The sequence below is a fragment of the Spodoptera frugiperda genome, chromosome 5 (genome assembly GCF_023101765.2).
Source record: "Spodoptera frugiperda isolate SF20-4 chromosome 5, AGI-APGP_CSIRO_Sfru_2.0, whole genome shotgun sequence".
Lineage (NCBI taxonomy): Eukaryota > Metazoa > Arthropoda > Insecta > Lepidoptera > Noctuidae > Spodoptera > Spodoptera frugiperda.
The window spans coordinates 7,749,638-7,777,479 of NC_064216.1; the positions used below are offsets into that span (position 1 = coordinate 7,749,638).

General features: G+C 35.1%; 5 protein-coding genes across 10 annotated transcripts in view; 2 read left to right on the forward strand and 3 right to left on the reverse strand.

Annotated features, from left to right (window-relative positions):
* Positions 1-1,825: 1,825 nt before the first annotated feature.
* Positions 1,826-4,623, reverse strand: LOC118272168 (uncharacterized). Of its 2 annotated transcripts, none has more exons than XM_035588520.2 (3): positions 4,495-4,623; positions 3,094-3,316; positions 1,826-2,376 (listed from the first exon to the last, which is right to left on the reverse strand). In XM_035588520.2, the coding sequence occupies exons 2-3, from the start codon at positions 3,296-3,298 to the stop codon at positions 1,928-1,930; spliced, it is 654 nt and encodes a 217-aa protein (XP_035444413.2). In that variant the 5' UTR covers positions 3,299-3,316; positions 4,495-4,623; the 3' UTR covers positions 1,826-1,927. The 2 variants fall into 2 exon arrangements, with proteins under 2 accessions (XP_035444413.2, XP_050549533.1); XM_050693576.1 differs by lacking the exon at positions 4,495-4,623 and adding an exon at positions 3,553-3,663.
* Positions 4,624-5,509: 886 nt separating this feature from the next.
* On the reverse strand, positions 5,510-12,549 carry LOC118271629 (dihydrolipoyllysine-residue acetyltransferase component of pyruvate dehydrogenase complex, mitochondrial). Its single transcript, XM_035587733.2, is given in 10 exon segments — positions 5,510-6,619; positions 6,815-6,917; positions 7,149-7,348; positions 7,556-7,650; positions 7,818-8,098; positions 8,537-8,653; positions 8,656-8,724; positions 9,849-10,031; positions 10,237-10,412; positions 12,304-12,549. Coding segments are annotated over 10 exon segments (1,473 nt in total). The 5' UTR covers positions 12,423-12,549; the 3' UTR covers positions 5,510-6,489.
* A 959-nt stretch (positions 12,550-13,508) lies between these two features.
* On the forward strand, positions 13,509-14,979 carry LOC118272060 (60S ribosomal protein L37a). Its single transcript, XM_035588363.2, has 3 exons — positions 13,509-13,653; positions 13,860-13,988; positions 14,797-14,979. Exons 1-3 carry the CDS (start codon positions 13,651-13,653, stop codon positions 14,935-14,937), a joined length of 273 nt encoding a protein of 90 aa, XP_035444256.1. The 5' UTR covers positions 13,509-13,650; the 3' UTR covers positions 14,938-14,979.
* A 3,765-nt stretch (positions 14,980-18,744) lies between these two features.
* LOC118271575 (solute carrier family 41 member 1) lies at positions 18,745-21,056 on the reverse strand. 2 transcript variants are annotated; one of them, XM_050693903.1, is made up of 2 exons: positions 20,643-21,056; positions 18,745-20,543 (listed from the first exon to the last, which is right to left on the reverse strand). In XM_050693903.1, the coding sequence occupies exon 2, from the start codon at positions 20,540-20,542 to the stop codon at positions 19,250-19,252; it is 1,293 nt and encodes a 430-aa protein (XP_050549860.1). In that variant the 5' UTR covers position 20,543; positions 20,643-21,056; the 3' UTR covers positions 18,745-19,249. The 2 variants fall into 2 exon arrangements, with proteins under 2 accessions (XP_050549860.1, XP_035443541.1); XM_035587648.2 differs by having other exon boundaries at positions 18,745-20,561.
* Positions 21,057-21,422: 366 nt separating this feature from the next.
* LOC118271574 (polypeptide N-acetylgalactosaminyltransferase 5) overlaps positions 21,423-27,842 on the forward strand; it is a 37,119-nt gene continuing 30,699 nt past the window's right edge. For 3 of the 4 annotated variants that reach the window (XM_035587644.2, XM_035587646.2, XM_035587647.2), the window contains exons 1-4: positions 21,424-21,586; positions 21,896-22,136; positions 23,174-23,393; positions 27,385-27,514. In XM_035587644.2, coding sequence (XP_035443537.1) covers positions 21,978-22,136; positions 23,174-23,393; positions 27,385-27,514 — 509 coding nt within the window. In that variant the 5' untranslated portion in view covers positions 21,424-21,586; positions 21,896-21,977. Of the gene's footprint in view, positions 21,587-21,895; positions 22,137-23,173; positions 23,394-27,384; positions 27,515-27,842 lie in introns of all 4 variants that reach the window. The other variant, XM_035587645.2, reaches the window with a different exon arrangement.

Consider the following 27,842-nt stretch of genomic DNA (forward strand, 5'->3'; position numbering starts at 1 on the left):
TTTCCCCGATAAGATTAGACACGGATAGAAAACATTAGTACACGTGCTTTATATGGTTCTAGTTAGCCGTATATTACTGCTTCCTTATCCGTTTAGCCCACTTTGTCGTGTTGTGGGTACATCACGCTGTTAAACCATCGTGAGATACCTAAGCTATTTAGTGTGTGTTTTACACACAAAGCCAACACCTGTAATTAATTTCTGAGACTGCAATCCTTCCACTTTGATTCACTCACCACATTCAGTCCTTAGCGTAAACGACATTATTACAACAATAGGTATACAAATGTTTATCTACTACAATCTCTACAAATTGCACTCTGCATTCTCAAGGTAAGACGTGAGATCATACATCTCGACACATACCCTCTCTTTGTCAGCCGGTTCTAAAATTAACAGAATACTTTGAATGTGTTATTTGCATTGAACAGTTCCCATTTATCATCATTTGCTTTTAAATTGTAACTGAAATCACTTTGGAACGTTGGAACGTGCCGAACGTGTCAAAGTGTTAAACACGCTTAAGTAACGTTGTTGTGGTCATAGATAGTTTACAATATTGAAAGTACAGTAGACGGTGCACAAGGCACTAGGGGCCTCTGTGTACCGTCGTAAATGAATAGACTACAGGCTCATTAAACAGGTAGTAAAATCAGTGTCCTTCACCTCGCAGCCATTCTGTTGTCCTTCCTAATTACTAATTATGGACACCGAACACAGTTCGCAAGATACACGGCTCGCAGTCACGCACTCAGCCACTCCTATGTTACTCTAAAGTGTGCCGCACCACTTCATGTTGACCCCCCTCGACCCCCATATCGGTGCACGGAATAGGAACGATAAGCGAAACTTATTAAGTTCGTAGAGACCTTCGAAGAGTGGCTATTCAAATGTGGGTGTACACTCGAGGCCGAAACTACAAACCTAAGAAGTTCGTTGTCGTTGTAGCAGTGACGTGATACAAATGGTCTGTAGGCGGCGAGCCGTCTGCTAGCTATACATGCATGCAAATAAATGTCATCAGACCAAACAGTCGTATGGAAAACTTCGCAACATTAACTAACCGTTCTTAATAAGTAAGCTTGCATCATATCCGTTTGCTGCTACTCGGAGCTTTGTTTGTAAATCATAATACCGTTTGAATTTTATGTCCAGTCATTATAATCAAAGTTACGCTTCAAATATCTACCTTTATACACTTCATGCTTCACCTAATAAGTGTAATCTTACCGCGGAAAATACCACAATTACCATTTCTTTGCTAGTAGATGCAGTAAAAATTACGTTATCTTTGGCAATTTACATAAATAAGAAACCCTCCTGTATTGTCGGTTGAGACTCAGCTGAATGATTAAACACGAAGATTAAACCGCAAATAAACTTATATAGGTAATTAGGTACCTATGTATATGCACCACCATAATGTTTGTGACTGTGTCGATAAATCCGAATGATATACGTGCAGAGTAAGTGGGTTCAACCGGTGAAGTGTCACAAGACGGAGTGCCCCTAACTAGTTAAGTGACTAACTGCAGTTAGCGACCAATATCTACACTTGTAACTAAGTGCTTGACTACTTACAAAGGTGCCAGTTTCTCAATCCTCAAACGTTTCCATTGTTTACATTTTCTTCTATCGATTGTTTACATAAATGATCGGAACACGTCTCTACATTTACAAGTTCACACTCGACGAGACAACTTGGAGTTCATTCGTTTCCTGACCTACCTTCGTTACTTATTCAACGGCTGTGTGTTTACATTATTTACTAACGATAGTGTTCAATCATCCGTCTCAACTCACAACTCAATAATAAACTCTCCAGTAACGGATATATGAAAATATATATTATCAACAAAATAAATAACAGTATTTAGGTAATATCAAATGGAAATAACTCGATCATGTCGGACAAATCTGCTGTCTCTTAACGTTTAATTTTTGGATTTGAATGACTAGCAGCCAACCTTTGTCTACTACTTCTACTACGCAAAGATTTCTTGGACATTTGTGACGACGATGCATGCAACTTACGGCGCTTTCTGGTTGCACTAGTCGTCTCCAAGAAATCATAAAAGTGATTAACAGGTTCGAACCATGCGAATCCTAGTTCAGCCTTACCCAGCCATAGATGTCCATTAGGATCCGTCAACCGCAGGCTGCCTGTTGGACAATTGTCTGCAAATTCACATTGCAGATGACTTCCATCGGGATAGGTATATTTACCCTTTCCGGAATAAGACCAATCTTTGACGGTTCCTTCGTATTTTGCACCTTCGATGTATGATATTACAACCTCGTCATTCCAGCCGAATCTATCTTGATCCCAGTGTCCCTCGTACCGGTCACCTTCAGCTGTCGTATAAACGCCAAACCCTAAAACGTTGACATTTTTATTTTAACTAACAAATAATGATACTTAATAGGGACTTTTGAAAGACAGTAAGTACAGGAAGAGAACGAACGCAACTGTTTAAGTAATTGGACCGTGACGTTCGTCTGTGCGCGCCTTGAAATGGATTACGATACGGTCCATTAGACCACACTGGATATGACAAAATTATTCCGCTGACTACGTCGTTTACAACCGAAAGAAAAGGTGTCTTTGCAAAACAATACATAGTTTTGTTTCGCAAATGTAAGATTGAGTGAGGCATGCGCAGTTACTTGCAAGAATTTAAATTTTGCACATTACACGCCTGTCGGGACTACACATTACGTTGCAGCTTGCAGTTATTTATGTAAATTAGGTAGACAAGGAAGAAAGATTCATGTTTAATTTTGAAATTATCGACATTTTAGTAATTTTTCGCCGTTAATCTTCTGATTTAAGCCGCAAACGTGACTGCCGATCGTGAGTTCATGGGTTAGATTAAGCAATAACTACTTCGATTCTAGCCACCTATCTATTGCATTTTCCAGTTTCTAAATTCTAAGTAGATAAATAGTACCTACACGTAAATTGTTATAATTACCTCGATGGCCTAACTGAATCTAAAGAAGACCGTGTTGGATTCATGTGACCTGTTTACTCAATGTTGATTGCTAACTTAACTGCTACCTAAGTATTACTCATTTATTTAAAAATCTCACCATGCATTTTAAGAGCATGATCCTTTTTCTTGGCTTCGAAGTATCCATCATATGTGTCTCCAGTGCTATGCTGGAAGAATCCCTGATCGTGTACGACAGGTATCTCCTTCTCCTTCTGCGACAGTTTGTCTTTCTTCGACACATTGCTCTCCTCGGCCTCTTTATCCGTGGCTTGTGTTTTTGTGGTCCCTGATGCGTCAGTCATTGTCACTCTGTCTTGTATCTTTAATTAATTGTAAATAGAATAGGTATTGCGTTTAATAAGTTCAGTTTAAGTACATAGGTATACTTTGAAACTGACTATTATAAAGTTAGTTTTATAAGAGTCAGTTTGGTCAGTTTGAAGTAACCTAAACATAGGTTATTAACTTGGAGATCACACCCTCTTTTTAGTTGGGGGGAAATCCTCATGGACTTCCTCCACCCGGGGAAAGGCGGAGGGGTATGCCAGACTCTTACCGGCTAAAACCCCCCGGTGTCTACTCAGCACGTGATCCTGGGGGCCACGAGAGTCCAGATTCTTCCGCAGCCCCACATCACATGCCGGTCAGATCCGTCCTGACCTCATCTTTACGGGGTAGATAACACCCCTACCCTATCCTTATGACTCAATGAACTGGGTGGATCTGTACGGTTGCATAGAGATCCACCCCAGATTTTAGATATTCCTATACAACTATAGATGATATGATATCTAAAATGACCGTAATATAACAAGTTATCATATGATTTCTATAGCCTTTACCCAAATGCCCACACAGTTAGAATTCAGAAAATTATACAAAACCACACAGACTGAGCAATAATCTGTAGAGCTCTTCGCGCTACACAGAATACGAGGCATAAAGCAAGACGCATTCCCATATAAATTCCTATTGTCTATTGTTACGGTAATTTCGACTAATTGTACTCGTTGTACGCCATGAATATCGGTCTGAAGTATTTGACGTATTCGGTGTTATCTAAAGGCAGGCTACCTACAGATAATAGGCTGAAATAGTACGAATTGGGGAATTAGATGAATTTAGACCAGCGGTTCCCAACCGGGGGTCCGTGGACTACCTGTGGTCCGCAGAAGACAAAATATAGTGCGCGAAATAAAAAATAATACTCAAAAGACAACAACACTGTCCAACTGAGAGGAGTAACCTAACGGATTTCAATACTTAAAAACGGGGGATTTTGAGTTTTTGAATTTCCTCACTTTTTCCCTTTATGGGCAGTTTTCCCTAGTAGTTCCTCCACAACCGTGAAGATCTCAGTATAGTAATAGCCCCTAGCCAAACAAGAATGATATAAAAGTGGTCCATAACCATGAATTAAGGTTGGGAACCCCTGGTTTAGACAGAACCAGTTGTGTACCAAAATAAAAATGTACAACATAAAACTTTCATACCGTACCTATTTTATAAATTCTCAGCTGTTTTATATGTTTCAGTCAGGTGAGGGATTGACAGACGTCCCTGTCGTTGTCATGTCAGGTCACGAAGGGTGCGTGCTAAGTATTACCGGCCATGACCTTAATGAGTGTACCGAGACCATGGAGGTTATCATATGTAATACAATAAACCTATTTCGTTATTAAGGGTGAAGTTTTAATTTTCTATTATTTATGTCAAGGACGAAATTATCGATAACCACGTAATAGGTAGTTAGGTTAGGTGGCTTCTGTAGTATTTTACGCTATGCGTCTATACCTTAGAGGCTTAGTTAGACCTTTCCGAAGTTTGGCAATAACTCATCTTTGCCTGCCTCTTCGAGAAATAAAGTGTTTTGTTGCCTTCCTTTATTTACTAGTACCTAAATACCAGAACCTTATTGACTTTATAATTAAATTCTAGACAAGGTACTACTAGATGGCGTTTGCATCGAATTAGATGCCGCTATGGTTTCGTTACCGGCGTACATATATAAGAGCGCCGCGCTCCGTCGTACAGTCAGCCTATAAACCTGCTGGGCAAAGGCCTCCCTGTATGACATATAAATCATCATCATAATATTTTTGTAAAAGCTAATCGCACCGTATTAATGCGGTCGGTAGCTTTAAGATACACATAAAAACTAATTAAATGAATAAGATGCAAATTGTAGTGAAGAATATAAACTATTACCGTACCGCCATTTATTAGTAGTTGAAAAGGTAAGCAGTTCAGTAATGGGCACAGTTATATGCTTTTTACAATACCCACTACACTGCAACTGGTACACAGATAGAAGGGATACGCAGAGCACGCACTTTTCACTAGTTGTACATGCTGACTCGCGGGCAACGGAGGCCTTACCATCAGATGATTCGTCTCCTCTATGCCATAAAAAAAGTTAGGTTTAGAGTCCCATGTAATTGCAGTGAGTCATTTGCAGGCAAAAAGAGAAAGTTATTTTTAGTTTTCACGCCATAATAAAATAAAACACAGTGTAATTGTAAAATATTATATTCCACTAACTTTCATAAAATCATCTGCATCATCAAAACATTATAAACAGGTGTTAAGAAATCATAATATATAAGCCCTTTTGCGCCAAATATACATGCATATATACCAATATACCTCGTATTCACGGTGCAAATAATATCTCATCATAATTTCAATTAAGGCACAAAATATATGTAAATGTTGATAGATCTCTGCTCCAATCACTACTAAATTAAACTTGATTACAATTTTATGAAATAAATACCTATACAAAAATGCGAATGGTATTCGATAAAAAAAAATGTAAACAAAATCCGAATTAGGCAGTTTATAATAAATAATAATAAGTGCGTGATTCTTATGTTACATATTCACAGTAGTATTACAAATATAGTTGGAGCTTCTATTTGGACATTGTACGATTACCATTCCTTATAAAACTAAATAAATAATCACTTATTTTTGTAAATACCGTACTTCCTTCGATTACACGCGCCGCGTTGCTATATCTAGAACCTTCTATACATTGCCCGACTAAAAGCGAACGCACGAGACAGATAATCACAGCACTGGTAAATAAACTTTTATAAAGTCAACAACTAATTAAATTATAATCGTAACTAGTTTGGACGCGCTAATCGAAGGAAATGGCAGTAACAACTCGGTACATTCGATTATTGGACACTTGTTTGTAGAAAAAAATATTGCACAAGCCGTAACCAAGCTCATAGACTGTGTCTATCTTATGTGATCAGTGCAGAAATTAAAACTATCCAATTATTGACTCCTTTGACACAGTCATAACTTAAAAAAACATGATTTGTGATTAATAAAATATATAAAAAACGATCGCACTTACAGTTACGTAACACTTATACAAAAAAAAACAATAATTACAAAATGTAGATATTGCTTACATAGATATTCGATTATTTTGTACACAGATGTCCATTAATCAAAATGTGTGGAGTTCGGGCAGTGTTCAGAGGATCATGTTGGCGGGATCTTCCATGTTCTCCTTGAAGGCCTTCATCCATTGTGCGCCGACCGCGCCATCTATAACTCTGTGGTCCGCTGACGCCGTGAATGTCACGAATTTGGCCAGACGGAATCTGGTAAAGAAAGATAGTTAGTTATAAAACTCAAATTGCAAACCACGCCAATACTTTAGTGGTATCATTGTTTATTCCTGTTTTGTTTGTAACTACAATTTGAACATCGTATTATTGCTTTCATATTTTACAGAATATTTGTGAATAAATAGAAAACTATTAGAGAGAGAGAGAGAGACATGTGATGGTACATACCCTTGGGGTTCATTTTTGTCAGGGATAACTAATTCCTGGAGACCTCCACACGCCAGGATTAACGACTGGGGAGGATTGATGATTGCGTTGAACATTGTGATACCTGGAAAAATATGAAGGAAGGGCTTTAAATATGATTAGAAACCAAGATATATAGATATACAAGTTTTAGAGAAATACGCTAACACTACAGAGCGGCACCTACAAAAATCCTTTATTTGGCCTCATTTATACCTTCATACACCAGGCTTTTCTTCGTCTTGCAATAAAGTCTCTGTCAATATGTAAGCATCAAGAAAGGAAGTTGTAGAAAAATAGTAATGAAGGTACTCACCATACATTCCAAGGTTGGAAACAGTGACAGTGCCTCCCTGGAACTCCTGAGGCTGTAGCTTGCCCTCCCTGGCCCTCGCGGCGAGCTCCTTCATGTTCTTGGAGAGCTCGATGATACCGCGCGAGTCGCAGTTGAAGAGGATCGGCGTGATCAAACCGGCGGGGGTCGCTACTGCTACGCTCACGTCTACATTGCTGAACCTGGAAGAATAATAATTACATTTAATATTAAGATAATTTGATTGTACCTATATGATTTTCATTTTCAGCCAGTTGATAACATTTCCATTGCTTCAAAAATGTTTAGGTGTCGATGAAAAGTAGTGAGAGGTAATAGACCTAGTGATGTTACAAAAAAATTAGACTCTCTTTGCAGTGACTCAAAGTCCATAATCAAGTGCTACTCACTGTCTAATGAAAGAGTCCATCCAGTGCGAGTTGACTGTAGGTACGCGCTTGCAAGCCGCGGCAACCGCCTTTACAATGAAGTCGTTCATTGAAACCTGGAAAACCACATCGTTAATTTAGTAACACACTTTTACTTAATCTTTAGTGAAATGTAAATAGAGTGCATTTTAGATTGGCAACTTTAGAGGTGTAAAAGTTAGAGCACCAATAAATAATACAATTTAGTTTCCTTTTCTAAAATAATGTACTCTCGAATAAGTACCTTAACTTCAGCCTTCTCAGCAGCCAATTTGTCGTTGACTTTCTTTCTCATCTCGATAGTCTTCTCAACATTGACAGTAGCCGTCAGCTGGTAGTGAGGGATGGTCTGCTTGGCGGCGGACAGTCGCTTGGCGATGGTGGCGCGCATGCTGGACAGCGGGATGTCCACGAAGGCGGCGCCCGGCGCCGGCATGGGCGGCGGGGCGAAGGCCTGCGCTGCCGCGGCCGGAGCATCTGATAAGTCCCCACTCTTCAGCGAACCGTACAGTCCCGAACCCTGTCCTGATAGCATGAAATAAGATATTGAGAATAAAGCAATAAAATAAAAGCCAATTAGCTTACTTATTACAATTTTAAATCTTTGATTCATTTACTATTTACATACAAGATATGTACTCAGAATGTATTTCACGCCACCAGAATAGAGACTGATTTGACGATAAGTGATATTAATGGAAAAGGATGTATGAAGGGCAAGACTCAATTTAGTTATTTGGAACACAGATCTTCGAAGTTACATTAATAGATATTCCTATATGAAATAGATTTGGGAGGGGAAAATAAGAAGACTCGTAGTAATGCTACAAATGACAAGATTTATAAAGACCAATTTCTGCAAGTGAAACTCATTTCATTTTCATGCATGCGTTTATCTAAATGTTAGTTATAAACATTGAACATGTCATAGTGTTGTTAGATATGGATCTCAGTATAACTTACCACCAAGCCTGATGTTCCTGATCTCTGCCAGTCTCCTGGCCATCGGACTGGCGTACACCCGTCCACTGTCTGCTGGTGCAGCGGGGGCCGCGGGAGGGGGCGCGGCGGCGGCGGGGCGGCCGGCGGCGGGGGAGGGGCCGCGGCTGCCGGGGCTGGGGCGGCCGCCGCGGGCGCTGCGGCGGCTTGCGCTGTATTTGCAGTAGGTTTATAAATACGTAACATTCTTCAAATATTTTCAACTTTATTATCTTGTAATAAAGTTAAAATTGTATTATAAAAATGTGACGGAAAAGCTTCATATTCTATTATTTTAAGACGATAAACAAAATTTAAAGCCAATTGTTTTATATGTAGTCAAACTTTCTATATTAATAGATCTAGCAGACATGATCTATCTCATGTCTGCTGTCTAGATATTTAAAGAAGATAAAAGAAAGAAATAAAGAATTTGAAAAAATGTGTTAAAGTATAACCTGTTTTCTTGACAGGTGGCCTGACTGCGCCGGGCGGTGCTGTGGGTACAGACAACAGTTAGACAAACATGCAATGGACAACCAGTATTCGTTTACATTTACACCAAATGCTGAAATTGGAACATTCACATTGTATTACAACATCAAATCATGCTGGGTGCCTTGCAAATTAAAAAAAGATTTATTTATGTATCCCTTGAATAGTTATTAGTCATCTAGTCCCAATATGGTCATTCATCACATCTGATACATCTTTTTGTTACTTAATGCCAAAAATCACAATGATTCCCATTATTTTAAACTATTGGCCCTAACACATTGACCCAAGTCCCATGTATTAAATAGGCACTGTTACACATCATAATGAAATACAATTCCTAAATTGTTCAACAATGAATACACATTTCATTTCCTATTAAATGTATGAATGTTATGGGTAACTGTTCTGTTATGAAAACATGACACTCGACAGTTAGATATCATTAACATGAGGATATTGATAGCAAAACAAACTGTAAAGTGACCTTCTGTAGCAATTCGTTTCTCTATTACTGACTTTATTTCCTTATGGACTAAAAAACTATTCATTTTCTAGGCTACACACTTTACTTCATTCTTTTTTAAATATTTTATGATATTTCATCATCATAGTCAGATAAAAATATATGTTTGCTATCAAGCACACCTCTGTAAATACTTCCCAAACTGAATTCAATACTCAATATTATAAGACATCAATGTCCAAAAACTGTTACTGTTAGTACCTTTACTTTAAATAATGCAAAATAATGAAACACCATACAGTATTAATGTACCAATAAGTTTAGTAATAAACTCACAGTCATCCTTGAAATCTTTGAATGCGGCTACATCAGCCTCGCTTCCAACAATGATACACAGGAGCTGACCAACAGGCACACCCTTAGTTCCGGCTGGGATCAAGATCTTAGCCAGATATCCTTCCTCAGGTGTTTCAAAACCCATTGTCGCCTTATCTGTTTCAATCTCGCAAAGCAGATCACCTGAAATTAATTATAAAGTCTTTTAGAAAGACATCATTAATAAACATAATGAATACAAATATGGTGTTTAACATGTAACAAACTGGCAGTTTCTATAGAAATCAACAACGACTTTTCAAGCATATCACACCACTTGTGAGCTATGCAACAACAATATATCTAAATCATCATCTTCTAAAAAAAATATATGAAAGAATACACACACCTTCAGTTAACTTCTCTCCCTCTTTCTTCTGCCAGTTGATAATAGACCCACTTTCCATAGTCGGTGACAGAGCTGGTAAGTTCACCTTTGAGTGAGATGGCAGGTCGGCATAATACCTTATCTGGATGGTCCATTGTGGTGCGGCTGATACTCTCTTGTTCTGAGCACTTAATACCCTAAAACAATATAATTTATTTAAATAAATTGGCTTAAGAATTATTGAATGACTTAATAAGAGACTGATTTAAACTTCAATTTATTTTTAAATAAACATTTTTATTGATTCAAACTAATGGAAACTGATAAACCTAAATCTAAATTAAGTTAAATTAATTTACGTTTGAATTTTATTATTTTTCATCTAAAAATGAGCTAACCATAAGTACTCACTTTCAGTCACATTTTTTTCATAGTTATGTACAAGTCGACATTGTTCCTTTCATCAGTTCTAATTATACTTTATGTAGCCTAGTAATAACAGTACATACATACTATGTGTGATTTTAATCACCAAAGTGACCGATAGAGTTAGTTTATTATTACAAATGTAAGCTTATCAGTACACACATAGTACAGACATCTCAATGATATCTGTGGTAAAGTTTTAGATAAACCGAGATGTTATATAATATTATCTCACCCTATTATATGACTAAATAAGCCTAATGTAGCTTCCCAAAGGTGATATTGAATTAATGGACTGATAATTTTGTTTGATTTGGTACTTAAATAAGTTGAATTATGTTATCAGCTGTTTCAAGTGCTGGTAATAGTAACAAGGTGATAATGATTATATAATTATTTGTCCAGTTCATGACATTCATGTATTATTTAATGTTAAACTGGGTATGGTGATTAGAAATTAAATCAAGGCAGTATAGAACATCTCTTTACAATATTAAGTATCTCCCGAATGAAAATATTAATAGGTTTTCAGGCTCAAAAAATCTGAGTGACTTGATATTAAATTCTATGATCATAGGATTCTACTATTATGTTTTTAGCTGTAATTAGTACTCCACATTTACAAAAACAGTTCAATTAAAAGTACGTAATTCAGTGAAAGTACATATTTTAATATTTTTTTTTAAACTAAATCATATCATGTAAGCCATAACATCCACTTTTAATTGCACTGCCAATAAGTTATGACCTTTTTCATCTGTGTTTTTACTATGAAATCTAATTAGATTTTTATTTATCAGTAAAACAGTGCTGCAGACAATACAAAAATGGCCAGACAATCTTATCTGCCTCAAGATAAAGAAAACTATTAATGAGAGATTTTATTTATACAAAAAAAGTACATATTCAGTTTTTTTACTAATGGTATTGACATGATAGTTACTTTGGATTAATTAAATAATATGATATTAGTACATATTCATATCACACTAGATTTCAAAATCATTTCATTATTCATAGTTTTATGAAAGGAACATCAAAATAAGGCCTGTCAATTTTATATTTTATTTATTTTAAGGATATGGCTAGTTTACATACTCAACATAGAGTTATTTTTAAGTTAAACACATGAATCCTAATAAAACTAAATGCCAATAATATCCAATTAGAATATTATTCAGTGAATGTGTACACTGGATAATATTCTTATTTGAATATGTCACAACCTGTTTACATTTGACTAAAACTTTCCATGTCCTCTATTTGTAAATTATCCTTCTCACAAGGAAGGTGCATAGGTAGGGCCCTTACCATCTGTTGATTGTCAGATACTAAAGTTATCAAGTTCAATGTCACCAAAGTATTTTGAGCCCTAATTCATCTAACCTGTTATACTCATCCCAAACATAACATAAACTGCGCACATGACAATCAGATATTCCTGTAACGTAGGGCACGTGTACCTCGATCAGCCGGCGAATTCTCATTTAATTAAACATCAATCTACAAGGTGAAAACCATTGACGTTTTGGTTATGCAACGAGTAGAACTTATTCTAATGATCACAAACAACATGAGTTAATGCTAGGATAAATGTTTATGAATGCAAAAGTCTAGATCTATTAATAAGACGCAAATTAAACTAAAAACCAATCAACTTACCTGTGAGAAAGTTTCCTCTTCGACAGTTCTGTGCTCATACACCTCGAGAGGTTTGACCGTATAGATTTTTTCAAGGCATCGTTTAAAACTTGGTTTCGTACAAAAATCGATCGCAACATTTTGATTTGTTTTTGGCTAAAACAACTCCGTCCAGGTGATCGGGACGGTAAAATATCTGTAAGATCGACCTTTTTCCAAGTTGTACCGGCTGTGTGACGGGTTGCCAGAGGTCGAGACACGTTTTCCGTTTAAATTAATAACCTAACAATTCGAATACTAAACTTAAGTTTGTACTTCTGTACTACTAGAAATGCAAACATTACAAACTAAAATAACTTTGAAATAGTACTTATAGATACATTATTAGCACTTTTACTGATTAAATTGTTAAGTCTATATAGTTTTGTATGAAACAAATTTAGTTTTAGATTAATAAAATAAATTACATAATAATTAATAAATAAATTATAATTATTTAATTTAAATATATATGGATACAAATAAATTAATTAATTACCTATTCCCAAGATAACGAGTGTAGAGCTTGAGCAATCTCAATCATGAATCAAAAACTTATATTTCAAATAAAAATTCTTGACAATTTGGTATTTTTTAAAGAAAAGAAGTAGCAAACGATGTAAATTAGAAAATTTTAATTTTAGAAATAGCTAAATTATATATTTTCGCAAAATATGTCTATGATTTCGAATCTCAAGTCTAAATGTAAGCACTAACTTCCATCATGTTGTAATGTAGCTTCCCTAAAATTGACCAGGTTTTCTTTAAGCTGGTATCATCGACCTACAAGTTGTGTAGGTCGTTGAGAATGCTAAAATACTCACGTTTATTTTCCCTGGAAATTAAAAGTTTTGACAGCTTGTAGCCAATAAAAATTTGACCGCGTTCCAATTTCCATAAAATGTAGACAAAACATTTTTAGTAAAAAAAAAAAAAAAAATAAGTGCAAAAATGTAAAAGATAAAGCAGACCTAATAAAAGCATTAAAATGTTTAAGAATTTTAAGTCCATTAGATTGGTAACACATTGGTACATTCGCTATAGACGAAACTCCTCCATATATGTCATAATAATACGCTATAATTTTATGGAATATCTAGACAAATACCATGAGTATAAAGATGATTATTTTAATAAATTCTTTTAATTAATATGATTGAATATTTTTTTATTATGCAGCCACTCATCAAGTAGACTTGTGATTTTTATTATTTAAGCGTAGTAACTGGTAACACTGATTGTGTTTATTAGCTACATTGGCAACACCCAGCAGGTTGTCAAATTGCTTCTTCTTTTCTGTCAACCGGAGAGTTAGACAGGTTATCAAAAATGGTGAGATTCAATTTGTGAAAATTATTATAATCCGTTGAAAAAACCAGTGATATATCATGTAAAAGAAATGCCAGTGAACAAATCTACTGTGCCATATGGATATTTTGTGTCACCGACACTTTATCGCCGAATTATCCTAGCCGATACAATAGTGATGGCAGTGTCAGTGTTCAACCAATCTACATGAGTTATTGTAATGTTTTCAGGCCAAACGCACGAAGAAGGTCGGAATTACTGGCAAATATGGCACACGTTACGGTGCCTCCCTCCGTAAAATGGTCAAAAAAATGGAAGTCACCCAGCACGCAAAATACACTTGCTCGTTCTGCGGTAAGGTTAGTATCACGAATTTGTTTCTTTGTTATTCACGCCTTACAGCGTAAATCGACTCGTTCAACTTGTTTTGTGAACTTTCTGAGCTTTTACTGTTGTCAAACATTTCATTAATTAAGGTAATAATAAGTTACGATTTGGGGTTATGTTTTGTTAATGCATTCTTGAAACCACCTCATCAGAAACACAACTCCTGTTTGTTATTAGTTTAGAACTGTTATCTTCATCAATAAAGAACCAGTAAGTCTTTTAAACATTAGTATAATAAGTCAATGTATTAGATTTACAAAATAATGTGCATCAAACATAACACTGCAACACCTAACTGACCTAAAGTTTTGGGGCCAAAACTTATGTTCTGAATTGAGAATATTATATGAAAATATCTTGGTTGTTGAAATGTTATAATACTGGATATCACAATTAATTACATTACTGTAACTTTTTTGTTTGAATTGCATTTCTTTATGCAATTTCATGTTGCAATACTAGGTAGTATATTTTCATACCTGCTTAATATCTGTACAATAATTTAGTTATTATAGTAATGTAAGAAATCAAAAGGTATTGTTTGTAAACAGAAAAGTTAAAACAAAACAGTTACCCACTATTACTGATGAATTCTTAATTTCTTGAAAATAGACTTATAATTAATTAATTTTTGAAGCATATTAAAATACTAGTTACAGTATAATTAAGATATAAATAATCAATATAGTTTGAGTGTGTATGTGTATTAGAGGGTGAACATAGTGGCAGTTACTACTTTTGTAAAGTAAATTATCTAATTATTCTGTCTCTTAATTTCAGGATGCCATGAAGCGTTCCTGTGTCGGCATCTGGTCATGCAAGCGCTGTAAGAGGACCGTAGCTGGTGGTGCGTGGGTATTCTCCACCACCGCTGCCTCCTCCTGCAGGTCCGCAGTCAGAAGATTGCGTGAGGTCAAGTAAACATCTGACGTTAGCTTAAGGAAATAAACAAAAACAACCAAATTCAATTGTTTTATTCAAAAGTCCTGGATTATTCCAAAAATGATAGTGTAGTAGTTACTATTTCATTATTAAAATTCAATGCCTAGTTTTATAAATCTAAGCATACTAGAACAAGGCAGAATGCAACTTTGTGTTATACTTAGTAGTGATGTAGTTTTTTTTAGTTTTCACTTTATCACCTGTCTTGTATTTATTTAGTCAATGTAAACACCACCAACATGTTGTAGTCTATGATTGTGATGGCAGGTTCATCTTTAATTTGAAATACTTCCATAAATTTTCTGAATATACCATTACAGTGATATTTCTGATAAATACTTTTGTTTTGAGCATTTACACAAATCTAGATAAACAGAGTTTTTATCAGTTTCAGTGATATTAATAGGCACTGACAGTAAGTAGCCTATCTACTGTTATATTATTTTATTTTTTGTTTACTTTGTCGAAAGAAGATGTAGTGACTTAGGTAATTCAAAATACATAACAATAATAATTATACAGCACCACAGCATTGCAATTGCAATGCTTCTTATTTATAATAAAATAGCGGACCCGACAGACGTTGTCCTGTCTACACGTCTTTAATTTGAAAAATTTAAACTTTTTTTTCTAAGTTAAACATTCTGGACCATTTTGATGGAATTTCATCAAAATCGGTCCAGTCGTTTGAAATTGTGAATCTAAACCATTCTTAGATCCCCTTGAACACACACAAAAAAATTCATCAAAATCGGTCCGGCCGTTTAAGAGAAGTTCAGTGACATACACACTTACAGAAGAATTATATATATAAAGACTAGCTACTTCCGCGCGGTTTCACCCGCTCTGCTCGGCTCCTATTGGTCATAGCGTGATGTTTTCTAGCATATAATCTTCCTCAATAAATGTACTATCCAGCACAAAAAGAATTTTTGAAATCGGACCAGTAGTTCCGGAGATTAGCGCGTTCAAACAAACAAACAAACTCTTCAGCTGTATAATATTTTATTTTATTATTTTATTTTATTTTATATATTTTATTATAATTATAATAAATAATATTACGCCCGAAAACCGTTTCGTGGCCAATAAATAAGCTAGCCGCGCAAAACAGAATACTAGTGCACTCTTTTTACAGGCAGGTAAAGAAATGTTTGATGCGATAAGGATAAAGCGATGTTCCTCCAATGGTGTCGGCACTCGGCATGCCGTCCCTATGGATTAATTAGAAAAAATCATTATCACTGTCCGACACGAGATTCGAACCTGCGAAACATTGCAGTCACAGCAAACAGCTACTGCGCCGACCGATATTTGACGAAATCTGAATCATCTGAAACTTTTTTCAAAAATTAATAAAATATATCATTAATTAGGTATCACACTCTGGGCGATTACTCTAGTAAGTAGCAATCACTCGGAGTTCCTAGAATAATGAATCGCTTTGCTCTTATCCTAAGGTTAAGTGGTCATCACATTTTCCAACAATAAAATAATTTATTTCAGATTGTGTATAAATTAATATTTCCTGTTCCATGGAAAATCCCGAGAAATTTTGCTGTAACTTATCAGTTTATATCGGCTAAGAAAACCCAAGCACTCTGTAGATAAATAATGGGTGTCCCAAAATTAACGCAAGATTTGAATTTGCCGCCATTTGTGCAGTGAAGTGTTGGCAACCCTGAAAAAAGAGCAATTTGACAGCTAACAGTATAGGGTTATTAAAAATGGAGCGTTACACGATAGATCAACGTGTCTTCATTATTAAAGAATATTTCAAAGACATTTCCAGGTCGTGTACTCTCTCGTTTCGGTGATCAAAATTGGCCTCCTAGATCGAGCGATTTAACACCATTAGACTTCTTTTTATGGGGTTATTTGAAATCACAAGTCTATGTCAACAAGCCCACAACCACCTGTGCATTAAAGGGGGAGATTCAACGCTGCATCAACGAAATTCAGCCACATTTATGCAGAATGGTCATGGAAAATTTCAACAAAAGAGTGCGCATGTGCATGCAAAGCCGTGAGGCCATTTGTCCGATGTGTTATTCCATACATAACCCTATCCTATGTACTTTACGAGTCAATAAAAATATAACTATCAAAAGACTAAAAATGGCGTTTTCTATTTAATTCAAATCTTGCGTTAATTTTGGGACACCCTATAGATAGATACCTAAGTACATAAATGAATGAGATGAAAATTCTATATTTTTAATCTCGTCTTATTTACAGACTTGAGACATGATAAATATTGAACTGTGGACGCAACTGAGTACCTACCTTAGAAGAATGATATCAACAAATAACAAATAGGTCCAGACAAAGAAACGTCCATGACTTGTAAGAAGGCTTTGACCATTTAGATCTAGAAAATATACCTAGTTGTATATAAGGGTATCTTACCCATCTGGGGTAGGCTGCCTCACACACAATACATCTAGGTATTTGTGAATCATTGCAGGTATCAATGTGTCGTCTTACCCAAATTGCGAGAATCGAACCTGTTACACATTACGCAGTAACCAGTTGCCCAGCCCCTGTACCAAGCATACGGTCAATAACGTTATCAGTTTTTTAAGAATAGAATGGTATTGAAGTTTCTACGTAGTAACTATGTTTGTACCTGTAGGAGTAGGTACTAACTACGTAGTAACTACCCTCTTAGGGAAAATCTACTGGACCTAGGTACTTAATCTTATAAAATGTGAGCTTAATGAATTTTAACCAGTCATATTGTTGCCCAGTAATATTTTATTAGACAGCTATTTATTACTATTGTTTGTTTAATTTACCTTACTTGACCTTTCTTGTAAAGTAAACAGTGTCGATGTCGTTGTAACAAAGACTTTATTGTTAAGAGCAATAGAAATTATTTTAAAATTAAATTATAGATAATTATTATTTGCTTAGCTGTTTTTAGTGTCCTAGGCATTCGCCCTGTTATTGATGACGATAATCGTGTATTAACTAAGTACTACATAACGTATCTTAGGTACTCATATCACATCGGCTCTTATTTTCAGAAGAGTAGCAAACAGTGTATCGGTAGTTAAGTCAATAGGTACCTATTTACGGTACAGCTATGCACTATAATATATGTACCTCGGTAACTAGGTATTCTTACTTCTATACCCTCACTAATGCTTTAATTCAAAGTAAAATGTCACAAGGCTAAATTATTTATGTGGTAAATACAATGGTTTTCAGTAGTTTCAGCAGGTAAGTACTTAAGTATTGTTATCTACGCGCACCCACGTTAGATGTGGGTCTAGATTAGGTAGGTACGCCAATCTAGATAAAGGTTCAGAATAAAAATATATTTTGGCTACATTGGTATATCTTGCGTATTTACGAGTAGGTACTATCCAAGAAGTTATAAGAAGTTATTTCAGTAGTACATGTTGCCAGAATTAAGTCTTCCCCAGGCGAAAATCTCACTAATGTTTTATTTTTTATTAAAACAGATAATTATCTTTATTTACTACATCTACTATCTAAATATGCATGTCCTAGATATTTGAACAAAAGTATAATCTATTAACATCAGCAGACAATACGGTTAATATTGTTAAAACGATTTTGTTGTACCTAAACAAAAATCTTAATTACATTACACAGTTAATTGGGTTATAAATTAAATGCTAATTTATGTGTCTACAATTTTTTCATGTTAATGGATGATTCAATTCTTTTATTGTAAGTGTAGTTGCGAGTCGTCACGTCTATCTTTTTTATTATTAGTAATACAAAGATAAGCCAGGTGTTAAGATAAAACAAACATAAAAATCAACAAGTTTATTTAATTAAAATCACAAAATTAAACTATCTTATGTAGGTACTTATAAAAATATTTTCATTTCAAAAACATTTCATATTACTTAGTAGCACCAATAAGAATTATATTTTTAAGTCTTCATTTATGTACATTGGCTTTGCATAAGTATTTTGTTTGTAAGTACATTTTTATACATTAATAATACATTTATTACAAAAGAAGGAGATAGTAAAATAATTTTACAGAATGTGTATAGGCAGGAAAATTTGAAATAAATAGTTACTGTTTCCATGTCAGTAATTGTGAGGAATGAATGAAATGTGCCACTTGTCAAGAAAAAGAAAATATAAAAAGTATGGCACAAAATACAGTAATACTGCTTAAATTAATACAATGTTTAGAACAGTATCACTTATCTATATTACATTGCTTTAGAAAATCTGATTTTCATATAGTTAATTATAATTTTGAGCAGTACAAGCAGATTAATATACAAGAATGAGATTAATTTTAGTCTCCTAAATCACTGTCCTTATCACCTATTGCATATAGTATGCTGAATGCCACACCCAGCAGAGCAGTACCCAACAAGTCACCTAATGCTGTAAGATAAGGTATTGCTGAGTTGTCAGGGTCCATTCCCATCTTCCACATCCATGCAACCATATAATGGCTAATGGTTAGCAACAAAAACACTTGTAACAATGCAGCAGACATGTAAATTAATATGAAAGTGGGAGTTGTTGATGTGTGACCGGCTCTCAAATATCCTATTGTGTAGATAAATATCAACTGCCCCGGTATCACCATAACCAGGAGAAGTCTAGTAGTGCTTCCCAAAACAGAGCCTTCTTTTTGACCTGTGTGTAGTTGGGTAGACAATCTAGAAGCATGTACTGCCACCATGTTGCCACCTATGCCATTTATAACTAGCTGGTAGACAGCAATACCTGTGTACACTGACACAGTGTGGTCCAGTATTAATCCCCCAGCACTGCTTATTACCATGGCAGATACCACAGGCACCCAGCCTTCATCCAGCGCTTGCCTTGTGAATTTATTGCTCCAAGCAATGTAACCACACACAGGCACAAGCAGCGCGCCAACAGTGATAATAATAGATGGTAGTATAATACTTGTGCCAATAGATTTATACAGTAGTGATGCTATCCAAGACAATAGTGCCAAGGTTGTCAAATCTCCAAGGCTGGCTGCTATTGGTGTGGCAATGTTGTCAGGATTTATGTTCATCTTTTTTGAAACCACTATCACCCCTATCATGATCAAACCAAGTACAAAACTGGCAGATGATGCTGTTAACACACTAGACGCACACAGTAATGATGCATGATGGATGTCAAACTGTCCTTCTGGAATCCAACCCATTGCTACAGCAGCCATGGCTGCCAGGAACCCCACCAGCACCGCCTGACACTGTATTAAACACAAATTACCCACAACCAGGGAGCCCAGACTAGTGTCCAGGTGACCCAAATGGGCATGAGTTGACAGTCGAGATGCTAATGTCATTTCCAGATTACCTTTTAACCCCAGGAGGGCTGGCACCAAGATATAGACTTCAGACACTTTGGTGAACACTTCCCAGTGCTGCACTACATCTAACAGGAGGCTAGCTGCCACCATGCCAAAGCCAGCCAATAGGAATGATACAAACATTTGCACTCCGGCAACCCATGATGTTTCCTTCTCATATTTTATGTCAGGGGGCTTTTCCTCGTTTGCGATAAGCCTGTATGCATTAGCAGTCTTTGTTTCAGGATCGCTTTCGGTGGTTCGCGCCATCCTAGAATTTGTCTTGTTTCTGTTCATAATTATATTATAAATCAAATTATTCTGATATGTATGAAATGACACGTATTTATGGGTGAAAATGAAAACTTGCCTATTTATTATCGAAGCGCAGCGAACACTTTGTGAAGTTCCAGATGTTGTTATAGGCAGTTCTCTTACTCCTCGGTATTGCACAGGTATTTGATAAGCAAATTCATTTTGTCATAGCGTATCTAGCTACAACGATAATTGGCTTATTCTGTGAAAGCGCTTCTCGTAAAACCGTAACTTTTCTTATTATTCAGATGAAATCTTAGTAGAACGGCCTTTTAATAAAATGTTCTTTGTATAATTTTATTCACAGTTAACTTACAAAAAAATCTTATTTCTCTTTTAAGTCCGTACACTCGGAGATATAAATTATCGAAAATATGTACACGGTGTTTCTATGATAGTGGATAACTGTACTTACTACTGCAAGCCAGTTGATACAAATAAAATGATAACAATTTTCAATGAAGTGACAGTGACAAGTTGACAACAGTCTGTGACAATCTGACACTTTCTTGACATTTTTGACTGTGATATATCTGACGTTTATTAAGAAATGATGTACATGTAATTCTCTGAATCGGTAAAATGATCGAACTATCTAGATTTGTAAAAATCGAATCGGTAAAAAAATCCAATTATTCTAGATCTCTAATAATCCAAGAGACTAAGCTGTTATAAAATAAAAAGTATTTTAAAAATAAATATAATTGACTGATTTCTAGGTTGTATTATTTATTATCTTTTTTCGTCGATGAACACAAATTTACTTTATGACTGTAGTCGATTTATTGACATTATTGCTTTCGTTTCACTGTTTAAGTTTATGGTAACCCCAAAATCTACGATTTGACACGGTAGAAAGTTTGACGTATACATTTTGGCTTGTAGCGATTGGCGATTGTCGATGGAATTTATTGTCGTCGACGAGTTGAATGTCGACCGCGGGCCAACATTCACTGTCGTTGTATTACGAAGATTTTAGATTGTACAGAAAATAAAACGGTATAATTTTATTTATTAATCCCTGAGTTCGCTTTTATTTGAGTAAATAGTTTTGAACCGGTACTAATACAGAAATTGACATAAAAGTTTGTGGAGTAATTGGTGCAGTATTCACGATTTAGATCCGGAAACCTACTTACTGTGAAATTGTGATTATAATTTAAGTCTCCGTAATTAAATTTAACTAGTTGTAAAGGACATAGTTTTGTAGCTGTTAATGGTCGTAATTTAGGTCGTGTCAAAGTTTAATTCGAGTAAGGGTTCGTTGTTGATTTTGCTTTGTTTGCTTAAAATTCGCGTGTGTTGCAGGTCGGGAAGATAACGTGACATTCGTGTGGCCGTGTTGTCATGAGGCAGTGAACTCGAGTGCGTACGAACTTGACCAGTTAAAATGTTCAGGAGTAAAATTCGGATACACACATGCCGGATAATATTGCTTACTTCGCTGGCATGGCTGCTGGTGGACGTAGTGCTCCTGGCCATGTACTCCGACTGCTTCGGTGATGGCTGGGACTGCAGCAAAAAAGCAGGCAGTGATAATGTCATGCAGGTGAGCTTGATAAACTTTTTGTGGCTTGTAAAGTTCAAGGTCTGGATTGGACTGTAAACATGATTATGTTTACACATTCTTTACTTTATGAAAATAGTCAGGGTACAGTTATATTCTAGTTTTATAACTTAGATTATTTTACATAGTTTGTGGGTGACAGAAAGCCTGTATATTGCCATCTGAACACTTAGCAAGGGAATGTGAATAGTGAAAGGGAGTCTAATTGTTCCTAATTCCACCACATGACCACCAAATCAAAGATTATTGAGCACTTGTGTTGCTATATTGATTTTGATTGTACAAAATATTAGATTCCAATAAGAAAGTAGGTACTTTATCCATTTAACTTCCAATTGGATGATCATATTGCATTAAATTATATTTGTCTGATAAAAATAAATTAGACTTAAAAAATATAATGCAAACTACAGTACAGTGTCACAAGCCATCCTATTTGATGTGATAAGTATTTTATTAACTACTCTTACATGTTTAGTTAAATCATATAATAACCTGTGTATTTTATTGTGGTAACTATGTTAAAAAAAGTTAAGGAGATAGATATATTCTTCAATAATTAAGGGTCAGATAATTATGCACAGACTAACATACAAAGTTAGTATGACATGAAAACTGTTATTTATGTCCAATTGGAATTTGTTTTGTTATGATAGACAGCTATAAAATCAATGGACATTCATTGATAAGTTTTAATAACTAGGTAACTCATTCATTATGGCAAGTTTCCCAATGAAAATAATAATTATGAGTCTCAAGCCTGCATTGTGTGTTATATGTATAAGCATGAGAAATTAATTTTGAACAAAGAAGTTATTTATAAATATATGGATCTGCTACACCTACTGGATAACTTCCTACGCTTATTATTCACAATTTAAACTTAGTCAAAAAATAAAAAACTCTAATAGCTATAAACAATTCATATTTGTAAATAATCAAATGGAAAGTTATGAAGCCTCATTCACATTAATTTCTTTTACTGACTTTAAAACATATAAATTGTCTATTCCCAATAGGTTAATAATAAAGAAGAGTTTAGAGGCAAAAAGGCTGCAATTGCAGCTGCATTGCAAGGAAATCAGATTGATGATGACACAAACTTAGAAGTGAATGAAGTTGAAGAAGTGATTGGAGAAGATGGTATTATGCTGTCTCCATACCCAAAGTCCAGGCTTAAGAGGTGGGAGGAAGCACCATTTGTTAAACCTGAAGCAGATGGATTACCTGGAGAAATGGGTATGTCATTTATTTATTTATTCATTTATTGCACAATGTACATACATAAAGGCAGTATATTCTACTAGTACAGCAATGACCCTGTTAGAGTGTAGCAATTTATTTAGTAACTAAATAATTTATTTAACTTTTGTAAACATTGGAGATGTTGTGTTCATTTATCAAAACTATATTTCATACATGTCTTCAAATTTCACTCATACAATCATAGTAATAGTAGATATATGAAACAAATCAATATCTTATAACAATATAGGACATTACTGTTATAGTCCATATATGTGTCATAATGCAAGTACTAATTCTATGTTATCTGATAAAACATACAAGTGGATCATGGATATAATAAAGAATACATTTTGATAAATGATTATAAACTGTTTTAAAAAGATCTATGATTTACCTGTACTTCATTTAATTTCTAATTATCTGATTAATGTAAAAATACTTTTCCTGTATTATCTCCTTGGCTATTATGTTATTGAGTTAAACTCTATTGTAATGTCTTCAAAGTTCAAATTACTTAACATAAAACGAAAACATAAGAACAATATTTAAAAGCGACACATTTATCTATACTCAATAGCTTTTAATTTGAAAATTATCCCCTTGAATAGTTATATAGGGTCAAATTCAGCTGACTCATTTTTTGCTCTGTTCATATTTGAACCTTATTTACATAGCAATAAAGTTGATATTAACTTTGTGTTCTGAACAATAAAATACTAGCAGACACAAGGTTCAAGGTAGGCTGTTTTATTACCAAGTCAATAGAAACAGTTATAAATATTAGCTACAAAAAGTAAACAGTTATAACATGCTAATATATTCTAAATGGATAATAAATTAATGCTCTCGTTTGTATTGGTATTAGGGAAAACACCTTTCAAATGACTCAATAGCCCTCCATTATAACAGTTTTTTATGTTGTTCTGTACTTTTAAGGTACTTGTTCTCCTTCGCGAAATAAATCGCGTCTTCCGTTTTTGTAATTTGGTGTTGTGATAATAGGACTATCCATCTTATTGCCTTATTATCAGGATTTCCTGAGGAATTTATTATTATATACAAGCTATTAAACAGTTTCCTACATGCAAGCAAGCCTAACTAGTTACTTTAGCTACGCCAGCCGCTTACCATTAGGCTGGTAGGCTTTATTGCCATAAGCCTTAGGTATACCGTATTGTAATACGTTTTATGCTGATGCCACGGTGGGAAAATTAAATTAAAACTATTGCAAGCAAACCTCATGTTTTGACCATAACCTCTTTCATTGCAATCTCGTGAGAAAATAGCATTCATTTGTCGCACATTTATATTTTTAACATATGAATGCTGCAAATGAATGTGAATCATTATTCATTGATATGATATTGTTTAAAAACGTCTACTGTATTATGTTATTTATCCGCAGCTGTCCATTAGTCCATCTGTCCAATAGTCGAGACCCAATTCCCTCACTCCTTCCCCAATCCACAAATCTCCTATCCTCAAATTCCTAATTTTTAAAAGGTTAGCAACGCACTCGTAACTCCAGACTGGTGTTTTTGATTGCTTAGCATCAGGTGATCCGACAGTTCGTTCGCCAATTCCATAAAAAATGCGTATAAATACGTGCGGACGTTTTTCGCGAACTGACACACAGTTGACGTTGACGGGGTCAGGGGGATTGTTTCATATTATGTGTAGACTATAGACTTAATAAAACCTTTAACCAAAATGTGTTTTGACATACCTATTTCTAAATAATCTTTACCATCGTTCCATATAGCTTGTATAAGCCACGGCAGACCGTTTTATAACGTACCTACAGAGGTGACGTAGAGCCTTAGGGTGGTAAAGTTTTACAACCAGCTAAACCTGCAAAAGCTAGTTTTATTTTACTTTCAATTTAAGTCAAGCCTGTACTGGCAGTTTTGATGATATAGCTACCTATTTGTATGCGACCATTACTTTCTATTCATAGCACAGATATGACTAAAAGATAAAGACTCCTTTGACTGTCTGTGTAGAAAAACTAAATATAATGTCTATTGTTTTATTTTTTTTATGTGCGTACCTTCTTTGCATGCAGAACTCGTGCCTGGCTTGTGTTCAATAGCCCGTGTAGCAAAGTAAAAACACGATTTATTGTTTTCGACCAGTTTGTTTAAAAACTATAATGTTATTTTTTCATTTATGTATCGGAACCTTACAAATCAAATAATCAGTTGCAGAATAATAAACCTGTATATTATATAGTTTATTTAGCTGCACGCAGTTCAATAAAATAACAAAAGTGATAGTTAGCACTCTTGTAGTTTTAATGTAGCAATATTGTAGGAAACAGCTGTTGTTAATTGAACCAATTTTTTTATGGTATAAGCCGGGAAACGACCAGCCAGATCACCTAATGAATAAGCAATCGCTGCCGTCCATCGACGAGAGGCATTTGCCGGCCTTTTGAGGGTTTGGTATTTAAGGATTGTTGGGGGATTGGGAAGATTGGGAAGGAGGAGTAATTGGGCCTCCGTTAACCTCACTCATACAACGAAACAACGCAAACGTTTCACGTCGGTTTTCTGTTAGGCCGTGATATCACTCCGGTCGAGCCGGCTCATTTGTGCCGAAGCATTGCTCTCCTACACTTACGTCAATACGTCGCGTGTGACGCTTCCAATAGAACATATTATTTAATTTAGAAAATAACATCACGCCCTTTCTTTCCCGTAACTCGATGTTCAATTGGGTCTATCGGTCCCATTAAGTTGTAGGGGCGACTTATTCCTGTAGATAAATTAAACTCAGCACTATATTCATAAAAACTGAGTTAATTTTGAAGTCTTAAAATAAATAAACATATAACTTTGTTGGTGGTCTTATTTAGTGTTTGAAATAGACACCGATGTGTGTTTACTGTGAGGTCTAGAAAAAGAGAAAGTATATTATTGATGTTAATTAAAAACATTCGGAGTAAGTTTAACTGTCAGACGCTTACAAATTTTTACCAAACTAGCAAACCCGGCGAACTCCGTTGCGCCATCAATTTTCTTTCCCGGTTTTCTTGCACTTCTATTGAATTTTTTCTAAATTTTCTTTCATATAAACCTCACGGAGCCCGAGACCTTTCTAACGAATGTTAAACCGTGGAAATCGGTTCGTGCGTTCTGGAGTTATAGCGTCAGGAAGGAAAACCCGACTTATTTTTATATTATAGATTCTAGAGATGCATAATGTAACATGACTTCATATCTATTTGTGTCAAAGGAAAACTTCGTCAATAATATTTAAGAGGGTGGCAAGTCTGCCGTAAAATACAAGAGATACCAGATGATGAAGAAGAATATTATTAAACTTCATAAAAAATGGTTTTGATTAAACTTAAGTAGGGCTTCTACACGAACATTTCTGTTGTATGTCTTCTCAATATTCTGGTACATTGGACACTAGTAAAAATTTCGCAATCTAAAAATCTCTGATATTTCATTTAGGTACTCTAGTTGGAATCAAATTGGGGATCGTCTGCGCTTTGTACTATTACTCAGTCTATAAACTAGCCCGCTTATATCACAGATCTTTGACCCCAACAACTCTTTAAAATCCGTTCCACTGAACACAGAGAATAACATAAAAAAGTCTATTTTTCGCTACCTCCAAAGCCGGTTTTTCGTGACAATTTCGCAAAGACGTTTTGGCCTTATTTATTCACTATTCTTCTGTTCAGTACCGTGACTTATGCTATAACTATAAAAATAGAGTTAATAAAAACCCAATAAATACGATTTTATTTTCAAAGTTAGGCATTGCATTAGATAATAAGACACTCGACCAAATCTCGACTAATTTCGTGTGTACACGAAACTGTTCGGACGAGTTCGTAAAATACTATAATACAATTTCTTCAGAAGTCTTCAGGAGTATTCAGTTTTCAAAAATATCTGCGTCAACAACCATATATCTTTCCTCTTCGCGTCCCATTACAGTATTTGTATTAATAGAATTTTATTTTCAGGTAAGGCAGTGAATATTCCTATAGAACAAGAGAAGCTGATGTTGGACAAATTCCAAGAGAACCAGTTCAATCTGTTAGCCAGTGACATGATCTCAGTCAACAGGTCTTTGACTGACGTCAGGTTTGAGAAGTAAGTCCTTTAACTATATTTATACACGAATATGTGCTAGCTTGCGGCCCGCTTGGTCAAGACATAATAAACTATTACACATCAAAGCCTTCCTCAGGAATCAATCACACTATCATCATATCTATTGGTGAAAATCATACCGTAAAATTGAGTTTACAGCATTCATACAGACAGACAGACGTGGCAAGGAACTTCTTTATTTGTACCTATAACCTTTTCTGTGGAAATGATTATTTATTGATCTTCATATAAAGTAGAAATCCACTATTTACAGGAATTGTGAGAATGACTTCAATTTCGTATGAATTATTGTCAGAAACGTGCTTTC